The sequence below is a fragment of the Peromyscus maniculatus genome, chromosome 12 (assembly GCF_049852395.1).
Source record: "Peromyscus maniculatus bairdii isolate BWxNUB_F1_BW_parent chromosome 12, HU_Pman_BW_mat_3.1, whole genome shotgun sequence".
In the NCBI taxonomy this organism is placed as follows: Eukaryota; Metazoa; Chordata; class Mammalia; order Rodentia; family Cricetidae; genus Peromyscus; species Peromyscus maniculatus.
The window spans coordinates 87,538,179-87,565,110 of record NC_134863.1 but is presented as its reverse complement, the minus strand read 5'-3'; the positions used below and the strand labels follow the sequence as shown (position 1 = coordinate 87,565,110).

The 26,932-nt window shown below is 46.0% G+C and overlaps 1 protein-coding gene across 8 annotated transcripts in view; it reads left to right on the top strand.

Moving 5' to 3' along the window:
* Tmprss2 (transmembrane serine protease 2) overlaps positions 1–26,932 on the top strand; it is a 39,982-nt gene that overhangs the window by 976 nt on the left and 12,074 nt on the right. For 2 of the 8 annotated variants that reach the window (XM_076549316.1, XM_076549312.1), the window contains exons 2-8: positions 10,127–10,194; positions 12,654–12,879; positions 17,734–17,820; positions 18,492–18,617; positions 19,358–19,414; positions 23,895–24,021; positions 26,487–26,597. In XM_076549316.1, coding sequence (XP_076405431.1) covers positions 10,180–10,194; positions 12,654–12,879; positions 17,734–17,820; positions 18,492–18,617; positions 19,358–19,414; positions 23,895–24,021; positions 26,487–26,597 — 749 coding nt within the window. In that variant the 5' untranslated portion in view covers positions 10,127–10,179. Of the gene's footprint in view, positions 1–5,175; positions 5,512–10,126; positions 10,195–12,653; positions 12,880–17,733; positions 17,821–18,491; positions 18,618–19,357; positions 19,415–23,894; positions 24,022–26,486; positions 26,598–26,932 lie in introns of all 8 variants that reach the window. The other 6 variants (XM_076549311.1, XM_076549310.1, XM_076549313.1 and 3 more) reach the window with 6 other exon arrangements.

Below are 26,932 nucleotides of genomic sequence, written 5' to 3'. Positions count from 1 at the left end.
CGCGAGCCCAGCTGAAGAAATTAACTGTCCCACGGACTGAAAATTTGTGTGTCCGTGCCCCAGACGTTGTGGGTGGCTTGTAGCTGGGCTTTTGCTTGCTGAGAGCCCAGGCCCTTCCTGATGGCCCTTAATTCCGTCCTGAGCGCATAGGTCTCTGGCAGCTTGTTTGAAAAGCAAGCTTGGCAGCCCTAAGTGGGCCTGGAAAGCAGGAGACCCTACAAGGGTTGGTTGGGCTTGAAAATCTTGCATGCAAATACTTACCTTAGTCCTGGGGCTAAAACAATCCATCCAGTGCTGACTCCTTCAGCTTCTAGCCGGCAAGAGCCAGGCATTGTGGAAAGTTTCAAAGGGCAGGCCACTTAACAAGGAGTTCTGAAAATCCAAAGTGAGGTGGGGGTTGTTTACCTGGCTTGGGAGGAGGAGAGAGGTTCTTCTGTAACTGAGGGTTATAACAGCTTCCTTCCTGTCAGGAAGGCCGAGGGCTGGGCAGTTTTGCGGGGGACACAGGGAATAAAAGATCCCAGGCTGCTAAGCAGCTGCAGTGGTGGGTGGTGAAGAACCTCCAGGTAAGCAAGGTTACCTACTCCTCACCTTTCCTGTGCTTCTACTGAAGAGGTGCTTGGGGGCTCCTTCCAGTGACCTTCATATGATGTTAGAATGAAAACTCAGAAGCCAGGTGTGGTGAGAATTATCTTTAATTCCACAACTTGGGAAGTAGAGGCAGGCACATCTGGCACTCTGTGAGTCCAAGGCCATCAAGTCAGACCCTGTCTAAAGACAGAAGGAAGGAAGGGGGGGCTGGAGTATCACCAAGGCAGGAGACCAAGTTCTCAATTGAGGGGTGTTCTCAAGAGCTGGGGATCTCCTATGGAAGCTGGGACTCATATCTTAGTCTGGTCTTTTTAGGCATCTCTGGCCTATATTCTCAGCTCATTCCCAGCTTTGGTCCTAAATATACATGTCCTACACACACACACACACACACACACACACACACACCTTTGTCGGCTTTCCAGCAGCAAGGTCTTGGAGTCAAGTGCAGAGCCCCGAGTTTGTTTGCCTGTGGCATTGCAGTCATTGGAGGAGGCTGTTTGGCCACACTGGTACAATAGCTGCATACAGTGGTGTGACACTTTGTAGAGGGACGACATAGTGAGTTCTTTATAATCTGTTTGCCTCACTTCAGCTATAGGGAGGCTGATGCAAAGGTTACGTAGCTTGTCTGGTACCCCGATGGGACTAAAGGGGCAGAATCAGGGCATAGCACAGGGGCTGCCTCAGTAGGTCAACACTATAAGCATTGGAGTCTTAGGCAGAGATGTTGACCATCTGCGAAGAGTTTCAGTTCTTTTCCACCCCTTAGTCCTGAGATCACAGTGTGGCAGCAAGTCAAGAGAAGTGGAGAGGGAAACTGAGATTGAAGTCTAGGGAATCTGGATACCTCAGGTGCTCTGGGGCCAGGCTGCCATGCTTCCTAACCTCATAGGCCCATCCATCTCTTTCTGCAGCTCCACAGTGGCCAGGGCCTGGGCATTACTAAATGGGCCAGAAGGCTGAATCCCTGGGTTATAGGGTCACTGAGTGACAGACACTTGTGCAACTGTCCTGCAGGTGATGAAGCCTGGATATATGAAGTATGGAGTTCCAGTACCAACTTCTTTATTGTCTGAGTGGACTGCTCTCAAGCAATGAGCCCAGCCTGGGGCCAGGAGCTACCATGAAATAGAAATCAAGAATCTAGTTGACTACATCACTCTTTGCATTTAAGTATTGAGGGAGCTTAGGAAAGTGAGGGATAGGGGTAGGGGTTCCTTAATATGAGGTCATTGCTCAGGTTCTGAGTACTCATCAAACCTTGAAAGTGGGAACCAGGAGTTTTTTGTAAGCTCTGCAGAAAGTTCTGTGTCTGAGAACTCCTGGTCAGTCCAAGCACTGGGCATTAAGGAAGGGAGGAAAGGTGTCTAGTCAGTCAAATGACTGGCCAGTTTGGGTTCCTGAAAGACTGGAAACTGGCCCTGCTGGTGGGGAGGGCAAAGGAAGCATCTGGGGTGGGCAGGAGAGCTCCCAGGGAGCCACACAGCTTATGGGGAGGCTTTCCCATCCACTGTTCTCACCTAATTGTTCCCCTAGCTGTCCTTAAGGCTGAAGTTGCTAAGCCTTGTTTGTTGGTTCCTCCTCCCTAGGGGCCATCCCTAGGACTAGTTCAGGGGCCTTGGAGGATTGGAGTTCAGAGTATCGTGATCCTAAGAGTTGAGACCTGCAAAGGCTGACTTGGGGAGCCTTTATGTGCAGCCCTAAGTGTAGTGGACCTGGTTATGAAAGAGGGTGGTTCATGTGTAACCTCATGCCAGGGGCAACTATGGTCTAAACCTGCCTGTGGGTTCTCGGGGAGGAACACGGTCATTAGAGTCCCATCTGATCACAGTGGCCATCCTAAAGGATGCCTCTGGGAGTAGGCCTGGAATTCTGGAAGGAAGTAGAGCTGGACCTGGAGCTTGCTTCTTCCAGCAGGTGATCGACAGGAGAAAGAAACAGTAATGCATAGAGACATCTTAAGAGGAGAATCCATGTGGGCAACTGCAGGCCATGTATATTGTCAGTGTCCTACATTGTTCATGGGATGGACTTTGAAGAGGTCGGGTGGCCAAGAGACTCTTCTGTTCTCCCTGTAGACAGTGGGGGAAGGGAGGAAGTCTGCTGGCCTTCCTTGTGTACACAGGTGAGCTATCAGGCACAGGGGCTTGGGCTCAAGGGGCAGGGTAGGATAACAAGGCACCTAGTGTGTGAAGACCAGCAAAGGCTTGTGGCTGTAGAAATTTACGCAAAGACAATGGGTAGACAGATGGCTTAGCCTCCATGCTGTGACTGAGGAGTGGGACGGTGACACAGAAGGATTTTCAGGTGAGCTGAATTGGCAGATGAAACAAGTCTGGCTTTGTGATTGCTTGTTTACCCACGGTACAACACAGAGAGTCAATTTCCCTTTAATTTACGGCCCTTGCTTTCCAAGGGGTGTCCAGGCAGGTGGCTCTGAACTCTTATCTGAGCTCATATGGGATCTGAATAATCTGAGGTCCAGGACACAGGAGATGATTTCTAGGGACCACAAAGTTGGAGGTCCCTCTAAACAGCTCTGAAAAGTGTTCAAGTTCGCTGTCGACAATACGTTATAGTGAATCGGCAGTGACTTTAAAGGTCACCACATCTGGCCTTGTAGCTAATGCTTAGTCATTTGTGTTCTAGAATGCCGTGGAAACCCTACCTTCCCAGCCTAGGTCTTGTGCTTTGAGGAATCTGCACTTTCCTAGTACCTTCCATCCTCTGCTGCACTTTTGAATATTTGGGAAACTTGGTTTCCCTGGGCTCAGTCAAAGCCTGCCTTCTGGCTAATTCCGACAATCCTCAATCCCAAGGCCAGCCTCTGGGTTCACATGGCCTGAATCGGGTCTCTTTTCCACATAGCAGCAGCATAAATGCTGGAAGGCAAAGCCTGTTTTCTGTCACATTGAGCTCAGAGCTGGAGCGCATGCTATCACTCAGTCTTTATGACATCCCATTTATTACTCAGTATCCTCATTAAACAGAGTGGCCTGGGCAAGGCCAGGGGCCTGGATGTGTGTTGAGGAGTTCCCTGCCATGACTTTCTGCCTGTCTCTGTTAGATATACACTTAGCTCTGTGTACCTGCAGTCTTTGGGGTCTCCCACTGCGTCCAACTTGTGAAGCTGGTAATGTCCTGGTGTGGGTTTCCCATCCCTGGCTGTTCAGTTTTATCTTACTCATATAGCCTCTGAAACTAAAAGAAAAACCAAACCAAACCAAAACCAAAAAATGTGCGTGTGCTTGTGTGTGTGTGTGTGTGTGTGTGTGTGTGTGTGTGTGTGTATGTGTCTATCTGTGAGTTTCTGTGGTCTGTGTGTGTGCAAATGTGTATGTGCATGTCTCTGTGTGTATGTGCATTTGTATATATGTGTGCATGCAGCATGAATCTTAACAGTTCTTATTAATAAGATCAAACCCGAGGCCAGTTATTGGAGTCAATGCTGGTAGATCAGAGAGACGGAACAAGCCACAGCTATCTCACCTCGCCGGATCCTCAGCTGGTCTTGTCTCCTCAGACTGGAGACCTCTGAGTCCTCATCCAGAATGGGTCTCAGCTGAATTGCTGCTCAAAAGCCTGAATGCTTAACCAGCCAAATGCTTCTAGTTTCTGGTCCTCACGCCTTATATACCTTTCTGCTTTCTACCACCACTCCCTGGGATTAAAGGCTCGCTTTCTGGGATTAAAGGTGTGATGAGCCACCATACCTGTCTGTATCCTTGAAAACATGGATTTCTGCCTCTGGAATGCTAGGATTAAAGGCATGTGCTACCACTGCCTATCCTTTATGTTTAATATTGTGGCTGCTCTGTCTCTGACCACAGATAAGTTTATTAGCATGCACAATATTTGGAGGAATACAACACCACATGTGCATATGTGTATGTGTGTCTATTTATGTGTGCATGTATGTGTGTGAGCATGTGTGTTTCTGTGTGTTTATTCCTAGTTTGCTTCTCTATTACTGTGATTAAACAAACAAAAAACACCATGACTCAAACAACTCCTGGAGAAAAGGGTTTATCTAAGCTTATAGTTTACAGTCCATCAGCCAGGGAACTTAGGTCAGGAATCTAGAGGCAGGAACTGAAGCAGAGCCATTGAGGAACTTTGCTTTCTGGCTTGTTCCACATGGCTTGCTCAACCTGCTTTGACTACCTTCCCCAGGTGACACTGCCCGTGGTGGCCTGGGTCCTCCCACTTCAATCATCAGAAAATCGCCCCATAGACTTTCTTATAGGACAGTCTGATAGAGGCATTTTCTCAACTGAGGGTGCCTCTTCCCAGATGACTCTAGCTTGTGTCAAGTTGACAAAAAAATTAAGCAGTACAAGCACACACAGAGACACACATAAATACACACACACACTGATACATTTATTTATTTATTTATTTATTTTTGGTATGGCACAAAGATAGATTAAAGAAAAAAAAGAAAGGAACAAGACTTAATTCCTGCCCTAAAAAGTTTGTAATATTCTTGGGACAAGGAGGCATTCATAGAAAAAGAAATTCAGATGGTGTGGGCTCGCCTCTTATGAGGTGATTTGTTTTTCTTTCTTTCTCTTCCTCTAGTTACCAGAGCTGGCACTCCCAAGAAGCCTGGCCCAGCCACTCATCTCCAATACACCAGTTAAAGAGACAAGCCATAGTGAAGAGCAGAGAAAGGAGATTTATTATTTGGCCACACTGGGAAAAGGAACAAATAAAAGGGTCCAGTGACCCTAAGTTCATTTTGGAGGTCCTTACATGAGATCTATGTTTAAATAGTGGACAGGAAGTAAGCGTACCTAAGCAGTCCTGCTCAAGGTATGGTTCCACGTTATCTGATCCATCACTGCATCAGCCTCGGTCTCTCCTACAAGGTGGCTGTATAAGCTGTGAGAACTGTGTGAAATCTCTTTCTGGGAAGTAAGTTCCTCTGGTTGGCACCAGCTTCAGCCTTTTCCTTCTTTGGGGTTTCTGAGGAAGTCTTAATTCTTCCAGGTCCACTGTTTTGGTAGTCTGATGGTACAAGTGCCTCTTTAAATACCTCTCCCCGCTAGGGCAGGATCCCCATGTCAGGTACTTGTTTATGCTAACTGTCTCAAACCTTCTCCCGATACGATTGCCTAGCCTCCTCCTAACAGTGCACTGTGTCCCTAAAGAGAGAGTATCTTATGATATGATTTGAGCCATGGTTTTGTTCAGTGTGTTTATTGGCTGCACAGTATCTGATGATGGTGGCAGTGTGCTGACAGATGTGGAAAAAAGGCACAGATTCTGGGGATCCCCTCCCACCTCTGGCAGCTTGAACAGTACCTGGCTCTCTGGGGAACTCAGGAAGGAACCAGTGTGAAGTGGTGTGTGATGACATCAGTGGACTTCAATTATTTGGGCCATCCCACATTCTTGAATATAAGTTAGTATCAATGAGTCTGTCCTCATTTGCAGAGAGGAAAGGACTACAAGGCAGTTCTTATTAGAGAAAGTGGTTTTTTTTTTTTAATGTTATGGGCTGAGACTGGATTCGACAGCATTGTCCCATTGTGTGACAGCTGAACAGGTGATTTATAGGCTCTCACTAGACAGCACCAGGGCACTGTGTTCCAATGAGATGGAGTGGACAAGGCTGCCATCCAAGGACCCTTAGGAACCTTGTCCTCATTTGTTTTCCTGCCCCTTAAAGGACAGTTTCCCAAAGGGTTTCCTTATGGCTGGCTCTCCAAGGTCAAAGACAAGCATTAGGGTTCTTTAAATGACAGGACCGATCCCTTGTCTGGTTATGTCTTGCTCCTTTCAGAAGTCAGTGCATAGGTGTCACAGTCACATGGGTCTGTAGAAATCCCTGTTTAGAAGATGGCCAGGACTGAATGTGATTCCCTGGCTCTTTTTGACACACCTTTGTGGATCCCACTTAGTGTGGGCATCACTCCTTTCATCATTTTTGGAAAGTTCAGGCTACCCTCTCCTCTTCCAAAGTTCATGGTAGCTGAGCTGGGCCTTCTTCATATTTCTGGCTTCCGTGTTTGGTGGGTCAGGGGCTCACTGGACAGATTAGGAGTCTCTGCCAGCTTCTGCCTCTGATGGCTTTCCCTTGACAATTCACCTGCTGGGCTCTTGGCTTCCTCCTTGCATGAATTTCAAGCACCAAGTCATTGCTCCTTTCAGAGGGCTCCCAAGCTGGGAAAACTGCCAGCGGATCAGATTTTCATTTCCTGAAACTTCAACCAAACCCATAATTGGTGTGACAGATCAACGAGCTAGCAGGACCTCAGAGGAGTGAGAACCAGTGCAGCTGGGTTCTTCTGGAAGGGAACTGGGAGGGTGGCCTGGCTAGCCATGCTTATGGGAGGAAATCAGGATGCACCAGGTAGACGTCCAAGCTTAGAGTCTGTTATTTACAAAGTGATCGTAGAAAAGACACCAGTGGGTGACAATGACGCCATTTTAACAGGTTTAGGTGTTTCCCACACATTTTAAATGGTGACTTCTCTTACCTGTATGTTGTTCACTTTTCTTCCCCATACCCAGAAAGTTGTTGACTTTAATCTTAGAAAAACCTAGTTTGGCCTGATTCTTCTATTTGTTTGATCTACAAGTGAAGAAATGAATGGTCTGGTGCACCTGGTGCATCAAAGCCGTCATCATTTTTCTCTATTGAAGGTTTGTTGGCTTGTGGGGGAGCTTCTTTTATTTAGTGCTCCAAGTACTGTAACTTTGCTTAGGAGATGAACAGGTGGCCTCTGCTGCTCCATTCAGAGACACTGAGCTTTGAGAGCAGGTGAACTTCTCACAGCTTAGAAGAATACCAGTACCAATCTGCAAGTGTTGAAGGGGAGGCTGCCCTCAACCCCGACCAGCAGCCTTTAGAATTGCTTCTTCAGTGGTGTTTGGGATCAAACCCAAGGTCCCCTGAGTGATTGGCCAGCACTCTACCTTGCTACATCCCCAGGTAAAATTAGTTTTTATTTAACTAAGACTAAGGTAACACTGTGTACCAACACCAATTGCATTATTGTTAACTTATTCAAGCTCCTGAGATTAGTATAATCTCTGTGTATCTTGAAAGAGAACTGAGGCATAGGACCTTCCCAGGTCACAGCTAGTGAGAGACTGAATCTGGGTTGGGACTCAAGTCCCTCCTAAAGCCTAGTCCCTAATTCCATAGCATCTAGCTCTGTAGTGCTGCCTACTACTTTCTGTGTACCTAAGCATCAGGCTTGTAGGTGTGTAGTGTAGTGTATGCATGTTTATGTATGTGTGTGTGTGTGTGTGTGTGTGTGTGTGTGTGTGTAGGTGTGCATACACATGTGTGCATATGTGGAGATCCAGAGTAGATGTTTTGAGTGGGCGTTTTCCTCTCCCTCTTTCCTCTTTAATTTTTTGAGACAGGGTATTTGAGCCTGGAACTCACAGAATGGGCAAGAGTGTCCATTCATGTCCTAGGGATCCTCTTGGCTCTGCCTCCCTAGCACTAGGATTACAGGTGGGTACCTCCATGCCCAAATTTTTATGGGGGTTCTGGGATCCAAAATCAGATCCTCATGCTTGCTTAGCAAGCCCTTTACCCGTTGATCATCTTCCCAGGACCCAAGCACCTGGTCCTTGTAGATGAAAAGGGCTCCTCCTGGCTTCTGAACTCCTCCCAGCCTTCCTTGTCAGATTATCTGGAGGATAGCTAAACACTCCCCTCCCCGAAGATGGTTTCTTAGAATAGTCTTACATCATTTCAAGTCTAGCTGGGAGGTGTGAAGCAAAGCCCTCATAGAGAGGATATCAATGGGAAAAAAAAAATGCAACAACTCCCGTTAAGGCAAGGCGAGGACCAATGTATTCAGGAGCATCTCAGCAGGTGGAGTGACCAGGCAGGGAGCTTTGTGGTGGGGAAGAGATGCTCTGATTCTCAATGCAGCAAGAGAGAATGGTAACCTACAGCTGTGGAGCAGAGTGTCTGTGCATGGGAAATTGGTAAGATATAAAATAGTGAGAGGAATCTGGCTAGCTTGACTTGACAGGATTCCTGCTGAACACAGGTCAAGCTCCCCAGGTATCCTTTGAGGTTGATAAGAAGACTAGGAATCTATTGAAAATGGGGATTCTCAGTAAACTGATTAATCAAGGTTTCATTAAACTAGATTTTTATGAGGGAGTGCACCAAGGTTCAGAAGCTTGATGAAAGTCTGTCAGTGGAGGACAATGCTGGGAAAGATGGTTTGCTTAAGTAAGGGACTTGATGCTTGTTGGCATTTCTGGTTCCTATCGACTTTTCACATGTGGCTACATATGAAATGATCCAGGGACTTCTCATAACCATACGTCACTGAGTTGGTCAAAGTAGTTAGGTCGGCACTGTTTTCTGTTAGGGTTTGGGATAGTAAACAGATTGGGGGGGGGATCTGTTTGTCATGTACCGTTTCTTCCTTGTGCTAGATAACTGGCCAAACTGGAAGGATTTATTATGGATCTCTGTTCAGGAAATACATCCCTCATGGCTGGGAAAATATGGCCCAGGACCACCTCCTGTCTGCATCAGTGGGAGCATGAAGCTGCTTGCTGTCATCCTAGTAAATCAGGAAGCAGGACCTCTAGCCAGAAGCAGAGGCAGGGAGTAGAGCTGGCCTGTAGGCCTCAAGTCCCATGCTCCAAAAGGCTCATGCTGTTCCAAAACAGCACCACTAACTGGAGTGCTATTTTACATTTGAACCATAACAATGTGTTATAAGGAATTTTAAAACATATTATTTACTAAAGCTTGGGTAACCCTGTGAGCTTATGTAGAAGAGTCCAGCACAGCATGTCTCTGGTGTTCAGTTGCAGGCCACCAGTTCCATGGCAGGTGTCTGCAGGAACACGCCTGTGGAGTTCTAAAAAGGGTGTGTCTAATTCTGACAGCTGCTCCTCTGCTCTTCTGCTCTCTGAAGACTCCTTTCTATGCATATTTGAAGCGAACCCAATCTTAACAATGTGTCAGCCATGGTATCCATTTTGTGAAGTCAGGCTCATTCAGTTACCTGGCTAAGGATGCTTCCAGGAAGGTGCACAGCCTCAGGTCTTTGCCTTGTAGGCCTGCTGTTGCCTTCTATGGGGTAGGATGGGGTTTTGATGTTTCTGATGGTTCTTGTGTTTTTCTCCCATGAATCTTCCTTTTGGTGAATGTAAGTGGGAGGAGCCATTACTGTTCCCCTCCTGAGAACTATATAAGTGTAGAAGGGCTTGGAATACCAGGCTCAGCCTTGGGTACTCCCCAGGAGGCAGGGCCTTCTGCCTGTCCCCACTTCTTCAAGGCCAGGCTCTTCTGGTCACAGTAGTTCAACTTGTATCCCAGTCTCACTTATGAGTTTCTCTGCACCCCAAAGGAAGGAGGACATTAGTTTGCATGGCACAAACACACCAGGAATAAAGAGACCTGGGAAGATGTAGGTGAAGGGAAGGCTCCAAGCCAGGAGCAGAACTGCAGCTTACTCTAGTACAATGTGACTTTCACCTGGAGTCTTTCAAAACTAAACTGTATTGAAATATTACCATGTGTGCTTCTTTCCATTAGGGCACCTGGAAGAAGCCAGATACTCACCTCCTCATGTTGCTGACACAGCCAGGATGGCTTTGAACTCAGTAAGTGGTTAATTGTTAACATCTCTTGCCTTTTCCTTGTTCCTTCATCCCTCTCCTATCTTCCACAGGTGTCCATCAGTAATTTTAAGAGCTGTGTGTAGGAGCAGGTGGCCCTTTGGACGTTGTTCAAAGTGTCTAAATTAGTCACTGTTCTATTGCTGAATTAGTCACTGTTTTATCACTGTGAAGAGACACCATGACTAAGGCAACTCCTACAGGAGAAAGCATTTAATTGGGGGCTTACTTACAGTTTCAGAAGTTTAGTCCATTATCATCTTTGTAGGTAGTATGATGGTGTGTAGATAGTTTCTGGAGTGGTAGCTAAGAGTTCTATATCCTGATCTACAGGCAGCATGGAATTTTGGAACCTCAAAACCCATCCACAGTGATACACCAAGGCCACACCTCCTAATTCTTCTCATCCTTTCAAAGAGTTCCATTCACTAGTGACTAAGTATTCAATACATGAGCCTATGGGGGCATTCTTATTCAAACCACCACAGTTATGTTGGAAAGGGTGAGGGCAGGATGGAGCCCAATATGGCACAGAGTGCCTGGAAAGCCACCACTGGGCAGAAGCTGGGATTAGTACACTGTGTGTGCTCTCTTTTTCCTTCAAGGGCAATAGATATGCATACAGGAGAGATAGGATGGGGCAGAGAGCATCAGTTTAGGGAGGAGAGTCTGTGACGATGCTGTCGAGTGTCTCCCTATTAGTAACTGGGGAACAGTCACACTTGGATGAGGCTTTGGGTAGTTCATTCCTACTGGGAGCCCACTCCCTAGAGCAATAAAAGTAATAGTTTTTGTCATCCTCAAGCCTGGCCAGTGCACCTTACATCTTCCACATTTATAAATACTTATTGGCTAATAAGAATATTTTTCTAGGATCTTCAGGGAAACATGCCAGTGCTCCATTTTATGAGTCTGGTACTTAGTTTTGGTTTTTTTGTTTTGTTTTGTTTTTTGTTTTTGTTTGTTTGTTTTTTGTTTTTTTACTGGATCTCTTTATAATTTTAAGAGCGCCATCCTGGACAAAGTGCTTGGTATGCCTTGGCCTTTCCTCCTGAGAGGGATCTGGGCCAGACACTCACCTGATTTCTGAATCTGGAGTGCTCTGTTTATATGAGGTTTGGCTTTCACTGTCCTACCACTCTGGCTTCAAGTCATAATCTTTGGACTTTTGAAGAAGAGTGCTGAGTTATGAAACACAGATTGTTAACCTTGGAGTGTTCATGTTGTCACGCTTAAAATTCTCAACCTCTAGGCCAGCAAGACAGCTCTATAAGGTAAGAGATGACCTGCATTCAATCTTTGGGACTGATAGAATGGAAGGAGACAACTGACTCTCACAAGTTGTTCTCTGATCCCTGTTTACACACATGTGCAACATACACAATACATAAATTAGTTTTTAAAAATCTGAACATTAGTGGCCCCTACTGAGGATACCTGCTTCCAGAGGATAATGTCTTGTTAATCCTGAGGCCAATGAGAGAGACTGAGCAGAAAGGGAGCTGGAGAGTTTTGGATAAGAACCATTTGACATGGATGAAGGTAACTGGGACCTCCAGGAGAGGTCCAACCACTGAGAATGAGGAGATTGGATATAAGAATGCCGAAGCTATGAAGTCCTCGGGACTGCTAGGGGTGGGTCTGCAGCCTGAGGAAGGTCATGTGAAATGGGCTAAGTGAAAGGATTGACACCCCAGCAGAGGATCCTGTCTTTTTCACATTTACACAGCACATGCTTTGACCCCCACGTTCCCCTGAAAGAGCACCTGAACCTGCTGCACCAAGATGTACACACTGTATAGGGTTACTTACTCTGAGCTAGCAACCCCCTGATGAGAGCCAGTGGGTAAATGACTGCCAACTACAGCTGCATGAGAGAAGGGGCCCTGGGAGAGAATGGCCAGAGGAACCTGCATCTTGGGTTCCTTCTAGCAGATTTTCAGCTCAGCTGAAAAGTGTGCATTTACCACACCGGAGGTTGTACATAGGAGCTGAATGTGGTCTCTTCAGCAGGTGAATTCTCAGGCATGAGCTGTTTTGAATCAGCCTGGCTCATAATTTCACACCCCAGTGCTCAGGGGGTAACCTGGAGCAGGAACCAGAGCAGCGGGATTCTAGCTCAGTGACTTTTGACCCCAAACTTGTATTCATTTTTTTTTCCTTGTTTTTTTTCCTATGGGATCTCAATTATCAGTCACTTTTTCTTTATTTCAAAGAGTAAATAATGGAAACAAGTGAACCAGGAAACCAAAGCCAATGAAACACATAGTTAAGTTAATTCAGAAACACAGTCTAGTCATTTTAAGCGAGTTGTTGTAATGCTATGATGCTTGGTGAATATGCTGGTTCTCCCTCTCTTATGGGAACATAATGTGATATTAACTTTCTAAGCTTTTAGGGTGAATGAGAGCTGTAACTGATTTATCTCTTTTCCTATCATCTAGGGGTCACCTCCAGGAATTGGACCTTACTATGAGAACCATGGGTATCAGTCTGAGCACATATATCCCCCAAGGTCACCTGTGGCTCCCAATGGCTACAACCTGTATCCAGCTCAGTACTACCCATCTCCAGTGCCTCAATATGCCCCGAGGGTTACAACACAGGCCTCAACACCTGTCATCCGCACACAGCCCAAGTCCTTAGGGACACTCTGCACCTCAACCTCACGTAAGACTCTTCAGCATTGTAACATGAGGGACTGCAGTTTCTGGGTCAGCCTTCTCTTGTGGTCTCTTAGTCCTCCTGTGCTGTCACCAGCTCTGCACTGGCAGCAGGGCCAGTCTCTCCTGCCTGCCTTCCACTCTGTGGCTGGTCAGAACCGTGGTACTAGCCTCACTCTCTTTGGCAGGGAGAGACCTTCCTCTTCCCTTGACTTTTGGTGTAGCACCACTGTGTGCTTGCCCAGCTCAGCTAGTCTTTGGGGGCATGGTTTCTCATTCTTGCCTCTGTAATTATGGGTGTGTTGTCTTGTCAATAGTGAGCACTCAAGGTTGGGAGTCTTAAATGTTATTGATGTCCTCAGAATATAGAAGGTTCAAGGTTAAGATATCTCCTGTGGCTAGCCAGAGACCTGTTACCACTCTTGCCCCCAGAAAAAAGGATCTCCTCCACGAAGGGGGTTTCTCCTTCTAGGGTCTGCCTGTATCCTTTCTAGGGGAACTAGGTGCCCCTTCCCTGGCATGACTACTCTCCCACTCTCTGTCACCTTCCTATGTTCAGCAGATACTCTGGGAATAGCACAGAAATGGGATGTATCATATTACCTCCCTAGTCCCCCAATCTCTGTGCAACCCCAGAACAGTGTTGAAGGTTGAGTATGAAAGCTGAATGTCTTTGCCCTCTCCTTTTGCCCCTTCACTCAAAGGGTTACGCTCTCTCTCTCTCCAGATTCCTTACCCCTACGTCCCTCTACCTTTTAATTCAGGCTGTTCCCAGTGTTGTCTGTCTGGTGTAAAGGATGGTATTGGCTCTACTGATAAGCTATTTTTTTTCAGATTTATTTTTTATTTATGTATTATGAGAGCATGTGTATGTTACATGTGTGCAGGTGCCTATGAAGGCCAGAGAAGGTGTTGGATCATCTGGAGCTGGAGTTACAGGTATTGTGGGTGGTTGTAAACCATTCAACATGAGTGCTGGGAACTGAACTTGGTTCCTTTGGAAGAGCAGTAGATGTTCCTAACATCTCTCCAACTCCACACAAGCTTTTTTTTTTTTTTTTTTTTTTTTTTTTTTTTTTTTTTTTGGTTTTTCGAGACAGTGTTTATCTGTGTAGTTTTGTGCCTTTCCTGGAACTCACTTGGTAGCCCAGGCTGGCCTCAAACTCACAGAAATCCGCCTGCCTCTGCCTCCCGAGTGCTGGGATTAAAGGCATGCGCCACCACCGCCTGGCATTCCACACAAGCTTTTTAATGGGTAGTTTCTGTTTTATGAAATGAGCACCTGTCTGTGTGTATCATGTACAGTTCAAGAATGATAAGGAAGTGAATTCTGTGGGCCACCCATCGCTTCATCAGCAATCAAGTGATAGACCTTAGGCCTCAAGGATCTGTCTGTCCTATTTAGACCTTTCTGGCTCTCCTGCTGTCCCTCTCCTATTTCTGTTCCACTACTTGATGTGGTGATATATTGTGTACCCTAATAAATTTGCCTGAAGATCAGAGAACAGAACAAGCCACTAACTAGATTAAACATAGAAGCCAGGCAGTGGTGGCACACACCTTTAATCCTAGCACTTGGGAGGCAGGAATCCATCCGGATCTATGAGGTCAAAGCCACCCTGGGCTACATGAGATTGACTCAGTCTAGGAGAGAAACAGAGCCAGGCAGTGGTGGCACACACTTTTAATCCCAGTACTTGGGAGTCACATGCCTTTAATCTCAGCACCAGGAAAGTTGAGAAATGATATGGGTGGGAGGAGAAAGGTATATAAGGTGTGAGAAGACAGGAACTAACGTCTTTTGGCTAAGGAAGTCTCTTCAGGCTGAGGAGTCCTAGAGGCAAGATGTGGCTTGTTCCTTTGTCTCTCTGATCTTCAGGCAGATTTATTAGGGTACACAATCTATTACCACGAGTGGGCCCTCTGGGCAGCTCTTCTGCCCTTTGCTCTATTGTCTTGCTCTCTTCCCTGTCTCCATCAGGCCCTTTCATCTTAGTCCAGCCAGCGTCAGCTGGACTGCAGAGCAGAAAGTCTGGTCTTCACTCACCATGGTGGCTGGAAGAAAGCCAGGGTGAGGAACCTGTTAGTTGTCAGAAGCCAAAGGGCCTGTGCAAGGTTGTACCTCTAAAAAGACTGCCCGGCTCTCAGCGGTCAACTCAGAAGGCAGAAGGGTCCCAGTGCGCCTCACTGAACCCTTCCACATTCCAAGGGAATAATCAGGAAGTGAAGGACTGGGGAAAGGAACATGTTGGTTTTCTGCCAATGGCCTATATATAGGAAGGATACACCCTAGGGTGTGATTTTCTACTATAAAACTGTATTGTAAAACTGCCTCTATGCCTTGAGGAAATCACTGTCTGATGATCAGGCTTTCAGACTGGAGTCTTGGGCTTCTCACCATTAGTTTGACAGAAGTACAGACTGATGCCCATGTCTCATGAACTGGAAAGTAATTTAGTAATTTTATTTTATTATTTTTTGCACTCACCTTGACATTGTTTTTAAAATCATGTTACTGGCTTCGCAGTAAAGAGCATTCTAACTGTTCTCACAGAGCACCTGATTTCTACAACCCCTCCATTGGAGGGGATCCAATGCCATCTTCTGGCCTCTGAGGGCATCTGTGCACACACACATACACACACCAAAAAGAAGAATGAAAAAGAAAGAACATGTTGTTGACATATTAGATATCAAAAAGGCTACATTTTTGCCAGAATGATCTTGGGCTCTGAACTGGTGTCCCACATTATCTCAGGAGTGTAAGGACATTCTACTTTGGATTTATCTGTTTGCTCTAGCAAGTGCCATGGAACATTCCCATTTGAATGGTGGTGCATGCATCTGCAAGAGCCTTTGAAGAATTCAAAGTCAACAGTCCTGTGATGCAGAGATACCACAGGGCTGAGTCAACAGGCTGTGCTGGTAAAGATGGATGTAAATGAGCAGTAGTCCAAGACTAAATCCTGCAAATCTGTGCTATGCTGACCAAAGATGGTGACAAATGCCTGTCCAGAGGTGAAATGGGGGCTTGGTGCAGACGTGGTCCTGAGCAAACCAGCCAGATTGTGACTCTGCACATGCCCCAGCCAGAGCTGAAGGGCACCTGATTTAATCTCCTTTACTCATGAGCTAAGTCCCTGATTTCGTGTTTGTTTTTTTCCGCTGAGCTAGGCTCCTGAACATGCTAGGCAAGTGTTTACCTCTGAGCCACATGGCCAGCTTTAAGCAAGTTATTTTATCTTAGATACAATGGCATGCAGATAAGTTGCCCAAAGAAGAAAATGTGCTTGGCAATTCATCAGGTGAGCCATCAAGAATTTCTCCTGTGGGTTTCTTGGTGGCTCCACCCTGGCGCCTGAAGGCACAGTCACCCCTCACTGCGTTTTGATAAAAATCACTGGCTGCCTGGTGAAGTTTTCAAACCTGGGCCTCTACTGTGAGGCTGCTGGGATTACAGATTGCCCACTTTACCATAGAAGCACAGTCCCTGGTGAGAGGGATGAGGACCAGTCCCCAGGAACTCTTTGAAAGCTGCTCTTAGCTACTAAGACATCTCTCCAGTTCCTTGTTTTGTTGTTTTTGTTTATCTGTTTGTTTTTAACATTTATTTTTTTGTGTGTGGTGAGGTACCACAGAGTGTGTAGAGGTCAGAGTAGCCTGCTGGATTCAGCCCTCTCCTTCTACTATGTAAGTTCTAAGCAAGAGCCTTTACCTGCCAAGCCACCTTGCCAGCCCCCTTGTGGCAACTGAATGCTTCAATTTATACACTTTAGTTTAATTCCACTTAGCTGTAATTACTGAGAGTATCAGTAGCAGTAGGTGGCTAGTGGTTGTCAGATTCCACTGGGTTCTTCCAGCAGTTGTGGGAAGGATAGGTGTTCTGCCTAGAGCATCCCCTAGAAGCCCCAGGATGCTTTGGGGGATGGTATTATGTGACTCAAACTTGCAGTTGCTAAAATGAGGCAGCTCTCCTTCTTGAGCTGTTTTTTAGGTGAACATTGGCCTATTTTCAGACCCTTTCTGAGGTGTCTTGGTGTTTTAAGAGCTTAGTTTTGCTGGATTTCATTTCAAATTGTAACTTCATTTTCCATTTCCCCAAGCATGTGTTTCACACTACAGAAGCATCAAGACCTCAAGTGGTACCCTTAATGTTCAAACTGACATTTGTAAGAGTGTAGGCAACACTATTTCTTAGGGTAGGGGTGTAGCTCAGTGGTAGAACACTTGCCTAACATAAGTGAAACCCTGGGTTTTATCCTTAGCAGCACAAAAACAAATGAATAAATCAGTGTTTATTCTTCTCTAATGTATCTAAATGGCCCCACATACAGTAGCTAAACTAGGACTTTTGACTTCATGATGGCATGAAAGTATACTCATAAAACCATTCTACTTTTCAGTTTCAGTGTGGTATTCAATGAGGTGCACGCAGAATCCACCACCTTGTTATGAACAGACACCTAGCTGGGTGGTTTCCCTAGCTATAGGTAATGCAAGAGTTCTAAACAAGTTTAAAGGTGCCCAGGTTAGGCTGATCGTTGTGTAGCAAGTGCACTTTGGACTTGGACTTCTGATCTCTTCCCCCTCCTGCTTCTCCTCCTCCTTTTCAGTGTTTTGAGATAGAAGCTCATGCATTTTAGGATGGCTTTAAACTCTTGTCCCTGTCCTTCTCAACTCCCCCCTCACCCCTGAGTACTAGCATTATAGGCAGGCATGTGCAATTATACCCAGTTTGACTTGTGATATTTTCAAATTGAGTAACTCTGTGGTAACTGTGGGATATTGAAGAGCATCAATAACACATGGTGGAAGGACGGCCTTCTCACAGCACTGACCTGAGCATTCCTGTCTTCTGCAGAGAACAAGAAATCCCTGTGTGTTGCCCTCGCCCTGGGCACTGTCCTTGTGGGTGCTGTTGTGGCTGCTGTCTTGCTTTGGAGGTTCTGTAAGTTTTGGGCTGGGTGCTGCCACTGTGTGCATGGCTATGACTGTGACCCTTGCTCCCCAGGCTGGAGGAGCCACCCAATGCCTGCCAATAGGTTTTCCCTTCTGGGCAAGGTTGCCCTTTCCTCCCTTTTCTCCATGCACTCATGAGTCTGTGCTTTGCTTCCACTAACCTGTGGCTTGTGAAAATCCTAAACTAGTTCTCCCATCCAAGTGCCAACCCTGCTGTATCCTGCTGAGCATCTGAGATCAAATGAGATGGGGATGTTTAAGGAGGCATAGCCATAGTCTGACTCTTGTATATCACTGCACAACTATGGTATCCTTGGCTGGCAGTAACTTGTAATCTTGTAATCTTGTAGCTAAAGTCTCTGTAAGTGGCCTGGGATGATGCAGACTCATGGGCACCTGGTGGACCTCTGAGGCCCACTGGATGGCAAAGAGGAGGTGTGAGGGCTCCCCTTACCCAAGCACCTTTCCCATTGGCTCTGCAGAAGACAGAGCCCAGTCCTAGCTCCATGTGTATGTAGGTGGCAACGACATGTTCTTTCCTTATGAAGAGGCAATTTCTTCTATTCACTAGACTTGAGGGTGGATGACAAGCTTCCTATGGGCTCTGCAGTTTCTTGGATGCTTAGCCTGATGAGTCTCCCTCCCTTTCTCCCAATCCAGTGCCAGGGGACAGCAAGTGCTCTACCTCTGAGATGGAGTGTGGGTCTTCGGGCACCTGCATCAGCTCTTCTCTCTGGTGTGACGGGATATCACACTGCCCCAACGGGGAAGATGAGAACCGGTGTGGTGAGTTGGCCCAGCAAGCACTGGACTCAGTATGTCTGCCATTAAGTAGCAGCTGGGGGACAGTCAGGAGGGGTTCTGCCCAGTCCACTGATGCATGTATTAGCACTTCTACACTCAGGATTGTGTTCCTGGACCTGCACCACACAGAGTGATGGGGAGGTGATAGAGCCAGGAAGGACTCAGTCAAGATGGCAGTTAAAATAAGCAGGCTGTTGAAAACATGAAGCTGGAGTGCACTATGCTGGTTTTAAAAAGAGCTGTCTTGCCGACACTCGGGAGGCAGAGGCAGGCGGATCTCTGTGAGTTCAAGGCCAGCCTGGGCTACCAAGTGAGTTCCAGGAAAGGCGCAAAGCTACACAGAGAAACCCTGTCTCGAAAAACAAAACAATAAATAAATAAATAAATAAATAAATAAATAAATAAATAAATAAATAAAGCTGTCTTTAAGGTCATGTCCATTGGGACAGCAGTGAACAATGAATTTGCTTTGTTTCCTTCAACTGTTTACATAATAACTAACAAGCTTGTGTCTTGCTTGTCAGGTACAGTGTGATGTCTCTCTACATGTACCCCCATGGGTGGGGCAATCACACTACTTAACATACATCCCCTGTGCTCTTACATGTATGGTGGACTGTTTTCAAATGGGCAGTGTGCTGTTAGCATCTATTACTGTATTGCATTATAGATCTCTTAAATTCATTCTTCCTATGTAATTAAAAATTGTGTATTTTGACAAGCTGTCCCCAACCACTTCCTCGAAGCCTCTGGTGACCAACACTGTCATCTCAGCTCCAGTGAGTTTGACTTTTAGATTCCATGTGTGTGTGTATGTGAGCTTGTGATGCTTGCCTCTCTGAATTGGCTTATTTCCTTAGTACAGAGTCCTCCAGGGTCATCTGTATTGCCCCAAGTGGCAGGATTCCATCCTTTTATGGCTGGATCCTAGTCTGTTGTTTACATGGACCACATTTCTTCACCCATGCACCAGCTGGTGGATTCTTAGTTTGGTTTCCAGAAGTGGGATTGCTTGATAATGTGATAATTCTGTTTTAGTGATTTCAAGGAGCCTCCATATTGTTTTTCATTACTGGCTGGACATATTATATTCCCATTTCTAATTTCATAGGCTCCCTTCTCTCTTGATCTTCACCAGCACTTGTTAATGTTCAACTTTTTAATGACACCCATTCCAATAACAGTTACAAGGCAATATCCCTTTGAAGTTTTAATTTTTAAAATAAAAAAAATTACTTACTTTGTGTATGGCAGGGAAAATGATGCCATCAATGATGCATGTGTGGAGGTGGAGGACAACTTTTGGGAATCGGGTCTCTCTGTTCACAATGAGGATCCGGGAGATCAAACTCAGGTTCTCGGGCTTGGTAACAGGCTTCTTAACCCACTGAATAATCTCCATGGCCCTGCACTTGTTTCTCTTGTGCTGTTAATTTTTGAAGGTGACTTCAAGGGTAGTCAAGAGGCTGGACCCAAGAAAGATGCCTGAGGAACAGGGTTGTGCCAATCATGTTCCACTCAGAGTCTGAAGTTGGGCCTCTTGACATCCGGTACTCTGGGTGGAACCTGCTGGCGTTTGCTCGGTGATGAGGGGTGAAGAGATGACACAGACCCTGTGCTTCCCTCGCTCTGCAGTTGACAGTGAGCTGCTGTCTTGCCCCCTGGAACAGCTGTCCTGCCCTGCTTTTCTGCCTCATTCCCTGAGCATTGCCCATGCCCAGGGGCTGAGGTCAGCAGTGGCTATGTGCACTCTCCCTGACTCTGAGCCCAGGAGACATTCTCTTAAATGAGAAGTTTATGTCATAGTCAGTCTCTCCAGGAGTCTCCCAGACTTTGCTGTCTCCACCAAGTAGTCTCCAGTCCTCTTGGAGTTTGGGGTAAAAAAACCCATAGACCTAGTTGTCCAAGGTGGGTTTTGTTTATTCTGGGCTGCCTTTGGGTATGGCTGTTTTCTGATGCATCCTCACCTCCATGATCCTATCCTGTGTGAATTAGATTCTGTAGCATTGGTCCTGGCTCAGAGAATTTCCCAGGGAGAATCAATGGTCTCCTTGGGCCCAGCTGTCAGCTCACTTGAGTGAACTGATGCCTGTTCTGTGACTCCTGGTCCTTCAGCATAGATGTACCTGGAAGATACAGTATCCACAGCTTAAGACAGCTCTTTTCCTTTCTTTGAGTGACACCAAATGTCTTAGGTAAAGGGTTTGAGTTGAGAATGGTTAAGATATTATGTGCAGTAGACATCAATTAATTCCTGCTCCTGTGTGTACATGAGCAATAAACTTCTGTTAGAGAGGTTTTAATTTCATTTCATTTCAACACTGGGTGGAAACAAAGACCATACATGTGTAAGGCAGGCATTTCTACTACTACCTTACATGCCCATGCATACCCTACTTTTCTTAAGGCAGGGTCTCACTGAGTTACCCAGGCTAGTTTGAACTCATGAGCCTCCTGTCTCCATCTTCTAGGGGCTGGATTTCATGAGTGTGCCCCCATGTTCTGGAATCCAGAAGGTCTCTCTCCATGTTTAAGTTGTACTAGATATTTTAGCAGTTAATGTACCTACAGCATAGATAAAAATCTAGGAAGAACAAAGGGTCTATAGTAGGAAAAAAAATCTTGGTTCTAGCCAGGTCTGATGGTGCACATGCCTTTAGTCCCAGCACTTGGGAGGCAGAGGCAGGCAGATCTAATCCCCACCACCACACATACACATATGTGTAACACATTAGGCACACACACATACACACTCACACACATACACACAAACTGCAAGGTTTCCACCTGTTTGTCACACCTCCTTGGGTGGCTGCTTTAAGATTCTTTTTACAAAGATGCCATTTCATTTTTCATGGAGCTCTGATCCCAGCTCCCTTGTGCACAGGGTTCATGGTTGAGCAGCCCACCTGTGCTAAGTGCTTGAGGGTCGCTGACAGCCAACCGAAGTGTTCTCACCACAGACAAGGTAAAAAACCTAATATGAGGAAAGGAGGTGAGCATACTCAGTTGGTAGTGGCAATATTTCATGATGGACACTTACCAAATCATCACCTTGGGCACCACAAACATATACTTTCACTTATCATTTATAGCTCTGAAAAACATTGGAAAAAATACTAACACCTATAAAAAATTTCTCTCTGGGAGCATATTCCCATCATGTTGCCTCCCTCTTGTTTCTCCATCATTATTGGAGGACAGACAGGAGGCAGGACAGCCACCCCTTACATCACTGTCCCTACCACTTCCATCACTAACTGGGAGCATACAATCTCAGCTACATTTAAGCACTTTAATTTTGAAAGCACTGTTAGGCCTGCAGAGAGAGGCCACCCTGCCTCCAGCAATCACCCAGGCATTAACACACACTGATCACTGGACCTTGTCCCCTGGAGCCAGAGCCACGAGTTTGTGTTGAATTTTATCTTCCCCTGGTGTGACCTTATGGGTTTGACAAAGACACAGCACTGGCTGTGTACCTACCCCTAGAGTGCCCTGCCCAAGCCTACTGTGCCCTGCACATTCCTCTTCCTTCAGTATCCCCTACCAGCCTCAGATCTTTGACTATCTCCATAGCTTAGCTTTTCTAGAATGTTCTGTAGCGGGTGTTCTGCAAGTTGCATACCTTTCAGATTGACGTCATTCTTTTTGCAATATGTGGTTGGGATTTTCACAGCTTTGTGGTTTCTCTTGGGTAATGAGTGACATCCCATTGCCCAGCTTGTAACAGAGTTTTATCCACCCACGAAACACATGGCTAGGTCATACATGCTATGTGGCTTCGTGCTTATCCCCAGAGAAGACAGTCAGGCCCTAGAGTGGTCACTCTGAGAAGGTGACCCTAAGGTGTCAGACTATTTGTCCAATGAGTTAGGTCCAGGATGGTGGTGAGAAGTGAGTCAAGGCTTGACCAGATCCTATTGTCTTCCCCTGATCACATACGTAGTCCTGTTGATGTGCTTTTAAACTCTACAGTTGTGAGATGCAGAATGTGTCTCTTGGATGCTGACTGTCTTTGGTGTGGCACTGTTTACAAGATTCTTCTTGTAAACTCCATACCCCCTGGGTCACCCACCAGTTAGAAGTCTGCTCTGAGTTGGCCACTCTCATCATCCTGTCAGATGACAAGTCCTTTGAATGATGAGCTATGCAGATCTCTCTGGAGACCAGAGCTGAGTAAGGAAGAAACTAGCTACATTTAAATGTGTTGGTTCTTTAAATGAAAGAGCTGATATCTTTTCAAGCAAAAGGCAAATGAACAGTTCAGCATTCAGGTACTAATTCTGGGGTGCTTGTCAGGGCCTTGGGTACTCTGCCAGTGTCTGAGATCTGGATGTGAGATCAATTTGTACAAAATGAGAGCTTGATGGGGACTTTTGTTTTTGCTCTGAATTTTATTCTTTTTTTAAAACCAATGAGCTATCATTTATATCTCATAACATGTCCTTGATAAATGTCTGAACTATGGTTTTTATATATTTGAACATGTGTAGCCCCTGATCATAGGCAGTTGAGGAGTATCCCATCTCCTTGATCAGGCTCTTTTGCCCATCTTGCTCTGGTCCCAAGAAATTACTAATATCCCTTCTTTTTTAGATTTTCTTTTAAAACAAACAAACAAACAAATAAATAAGTGTGTGTGTGTGTGTGTGTGTGTGTGTGTGTGTGTGTTTCTCAGTATATGTATGCCACATGAATGTAATATCACAGAAGGCTAGAATAAGGGCATCATATCTTCTGGAACTGCAGTTACAGGCTGTTCTGAGCTGCCCAACATGGGTGCTGAACTTGGGCCCTCTGCAAGGGCAGTATGTACTCTTAATGGCTGTCATCTCTCCAGCCCTTTCTTAGGTTTTTTAGTCTAGACTTTTCATATGCTTGGGATTGCCCAATCTGTGGGCTGCTGTGACTCTGTCACTTTGTGTCACGCCTTAAAGGCCCATTCATGTAGTGGCTCCCATCAGAGCTTTATTCCCATTGACAGCTGAATGACTTTCCATCACACTGCTTGGCTGTGGCATCTAATGAGGGTCACTGACAGGCTGTGGGCCATTGTGAAGAATTTATATTTGAATATCCTTTTGGAATTCTTTTAGAATGCTTTTTATCAGGAAAACAGGAGTTCATGTTTCCTATGAGGCCATGGCCCTAGGAAGAAGCTGCTGTGGTGTGCTTGGGCAGTGTGGGGCTAGGGCAGCATCTGGAAGACATGGATTAAGAGTCAAGGACTCATGGGTCATCTTTCTGTTTGAGCAGTTCGCCTCTATGGAACAAGCTTCACCCTCCAGGTTTACTCATCTCAGAGGAAAGCTTGGTATCCTGTGTGCCAGGATGACTGGAATGAGAGCTACGACAGAGCAGCATGTAAAGACATGGGATACAAGTGAGTATGTGCCCTTAGGAGGGACACAGTGCCATCACAATGACACTGACGACAGACAGACCATCTCTCCAGCTCTCTGTATGTGCCAGGCACTGGATGCTGCAGTTACCTTGCAAAAGCTGATCCTACAACCAGAGGGCAGCCTCATCACCCCAAAACTGTCAACCTAGGCTCACTGCCTCTTGTCCTGCACCTTTCCTGGCTACTTGGGAATGCCCATGCAGTGCTGGTGTGACGGGAAGAGGGGTGTAAGACAAGGGCAATGGTCACTTTTTGTCCTTGGAACTTTTCAGATGAGCTGAGCCTTTGCTCTGTTCACTATAGGCAGGAGCCACTGAGGCTTTGGGAATGGAAGAGACCTGAGCAGAATTACACTTAGGAATTCATTTCTGCTAGGTGGTAATGGCACATGACTTTAATCCCAGCACTCAGGAGGCAGAGACAGGTAGATCTCTGAGTTCAAGCCCAGCCTGATCTACAGAGTGAGTTCCAGGACAGCCAGGGCTGCACAGTGAAACCCTGTCTCAAATAACCAAAAAAAGAAAGAAATTCTTCCTGTGTGCAGCAACCAAGGTTGAGAAAGAATAAATCCTGTAGCTAGAGTTTTCCTGCCTTGCCCACAGTCAGGACAAATCTTTGTCACCCGCCAGTCCCACAGCCACTCAGACCCAACCAAGTAAACACAGAGACTTATACTGCTTACAAACTGTATGGCCGTGGCAGGCTTCTTGCTAACTGTTCTTATAGCTTCAATTAATCCATTTCCATAAATCTATACCTTGCCAAGTGACTGGTGGCTTACCGGCATCTTCACATGCTGCTGGTCATGGCGGCAGCTGGCAGTGTCTCCCTGCCTCAGCCTTCTACTTCCCAGAATTCTCCTCCTCCTTGTCCTGCCTATACTTCCTCCTGCCTGGCCACTGGCCAATCAGTTTTTTATTTATTGACCAATCAAAGCAACAGATTTGACATACAGACCATCCCACAGCAAAATCACTTCCTAGCCAGGGGCTCTAGCATTGCCCAGTGTCTTCTGCTATAACAAAACACTTGAGGCTGGGTTCTTTGTATAGAATGGGGGTTTATTTTAGCCCACTATTCTGGGGGAAATCAAAGATCATGTGTTGGCTTCTGGTGAAGGCCTTGTACTGTTTCATCTCATGGTAGAAAAGTGGGAGAGCTGACGAGCACATGTAGTGGGTGAGGTTGAGGGGGCTGGATCTGCTGTGAAACAACCTGCTTTGGAGAGATTTAAGTCAACCCCTGAGAACAGCATTAATCCCTTTGTGAGAGTGGAGTTGCTGTGGCACAGATGTTACTTAAGTTCCTATTGCCTCTCAACACTGCTGCATCAGAGCCCTCTCAGTGTGGATTTGAAACAGGTAAACCATACCAAACTTTGGCTTTCATGAAGACTGGCAGGCCTCAGGCCTGGGAAGAAAGTTACGATTTTAATGAGGATTTCTCTTCCATGGGTTTGTTGTGAGATCCTATGCACACTAAGACATTCTATTTGCCAGTTCTCAAAGCTGGACTGTTATTTGATGTGAACGCTGGCATCTCAGCTATTGGGACACTCCAAAATGCCACCGTATGGGGTTGGGGAGATGGCGCAGTGGGCAAAGTGTTTGCCACAAATGCATGTGGACTTCAGTTTGATCCCCAGCACCCATGTGAAAGCTAGCCATGGAGGCAAACTGTAATCTCAGTGATGGGGAGGCAGAGATGGGAGGATCTTTGGGGCTTGCTGGCCGGCCAGCCCAGCTGAATTGATGAGATCCAGGTTCAGTAGGAGATTCAGATTCAAAACACAAGGTAGAGGAGGCTAGAAAGATGGTTCAGCAGTTAAAGCACAGACTCCTCTTCCAGAGAATCTGAGTTCAGTCCCCAGCACCCACACAGTGGCTACATCCACCTGTAGCTCTAGTTCTAGGGGGTCCAGCACACTCATCTTGCCTCTGAGAGCACTAGGCTTATGTTTGATGAATAGACACCCATATGCAGGCAGACACACATATAAAATAATAAAATATAACGTGGAGAACAATTGAGGAAGATGCTCAGTGTTGACGTTTGGTCTCCACATACACAAATATCTTGTGACTCAGAGTTTTGGGTACACAGAGACACCCCTGGGTCCAGAACCAGTGGGAATTTTATAACAGCTCAGACTAAGAACTGTACATTTTATTAGACAGTGTATAGTTGGGCACCCTCAGTACCCCATTGTCCTAGCTCACTCGGTCTGAAACACAGCTAATGGGAGACTCTAACCTTACAAGTCAAGGTTTCTGGATTGGATAATGGCTTTCACACAGCATGGCTGAATTTGAGCTTAGGTTTTGTTTTCTAAGGTGTCCCTTCTGCTACAGCCATCATCCAAAGGCGCTTTGTGATATGGGGTGTGACTTGTGAGTTCACATGCCTGAAACATTATTTTCAGTAAGATTTTCTGTCATTTCTAGGAACAATTTTTATTCTAGCCAAGGAATACAAGACAGCACCGGAGCAACAAGCTTCATGAAGCTGAACGTAAGCGCGGGAAACATAGACCTCTATAAAAAGCTCTATCACAGGTACGGAGGCCTCCTTTGATTTGCATAATTTGAAGAGGATGAGACAATCCAACAGATGCTGCCATCCTGAGTTGATTTCTCTGTATTCTGGGAGTGATGGGGGATGAGCTTCACACTGCTGGGAGTTAGAGACAGGACCTGCAGCAAACTTGATTTCATTCTTAGCAACTATCTGAGACTACATGCCATTTTGCCACTTTGGTTTCAATCTCTACTCTCTGGCCAGACTTTTGTTGTTATTTGTTTGTTTTTTATTCTCCAGATACTGGGAAGTGTGTCTACTGTGCTAGAGTGTATGCTAGTTAGCTTTTTGTTTCTATAACAAAATGCCTAAG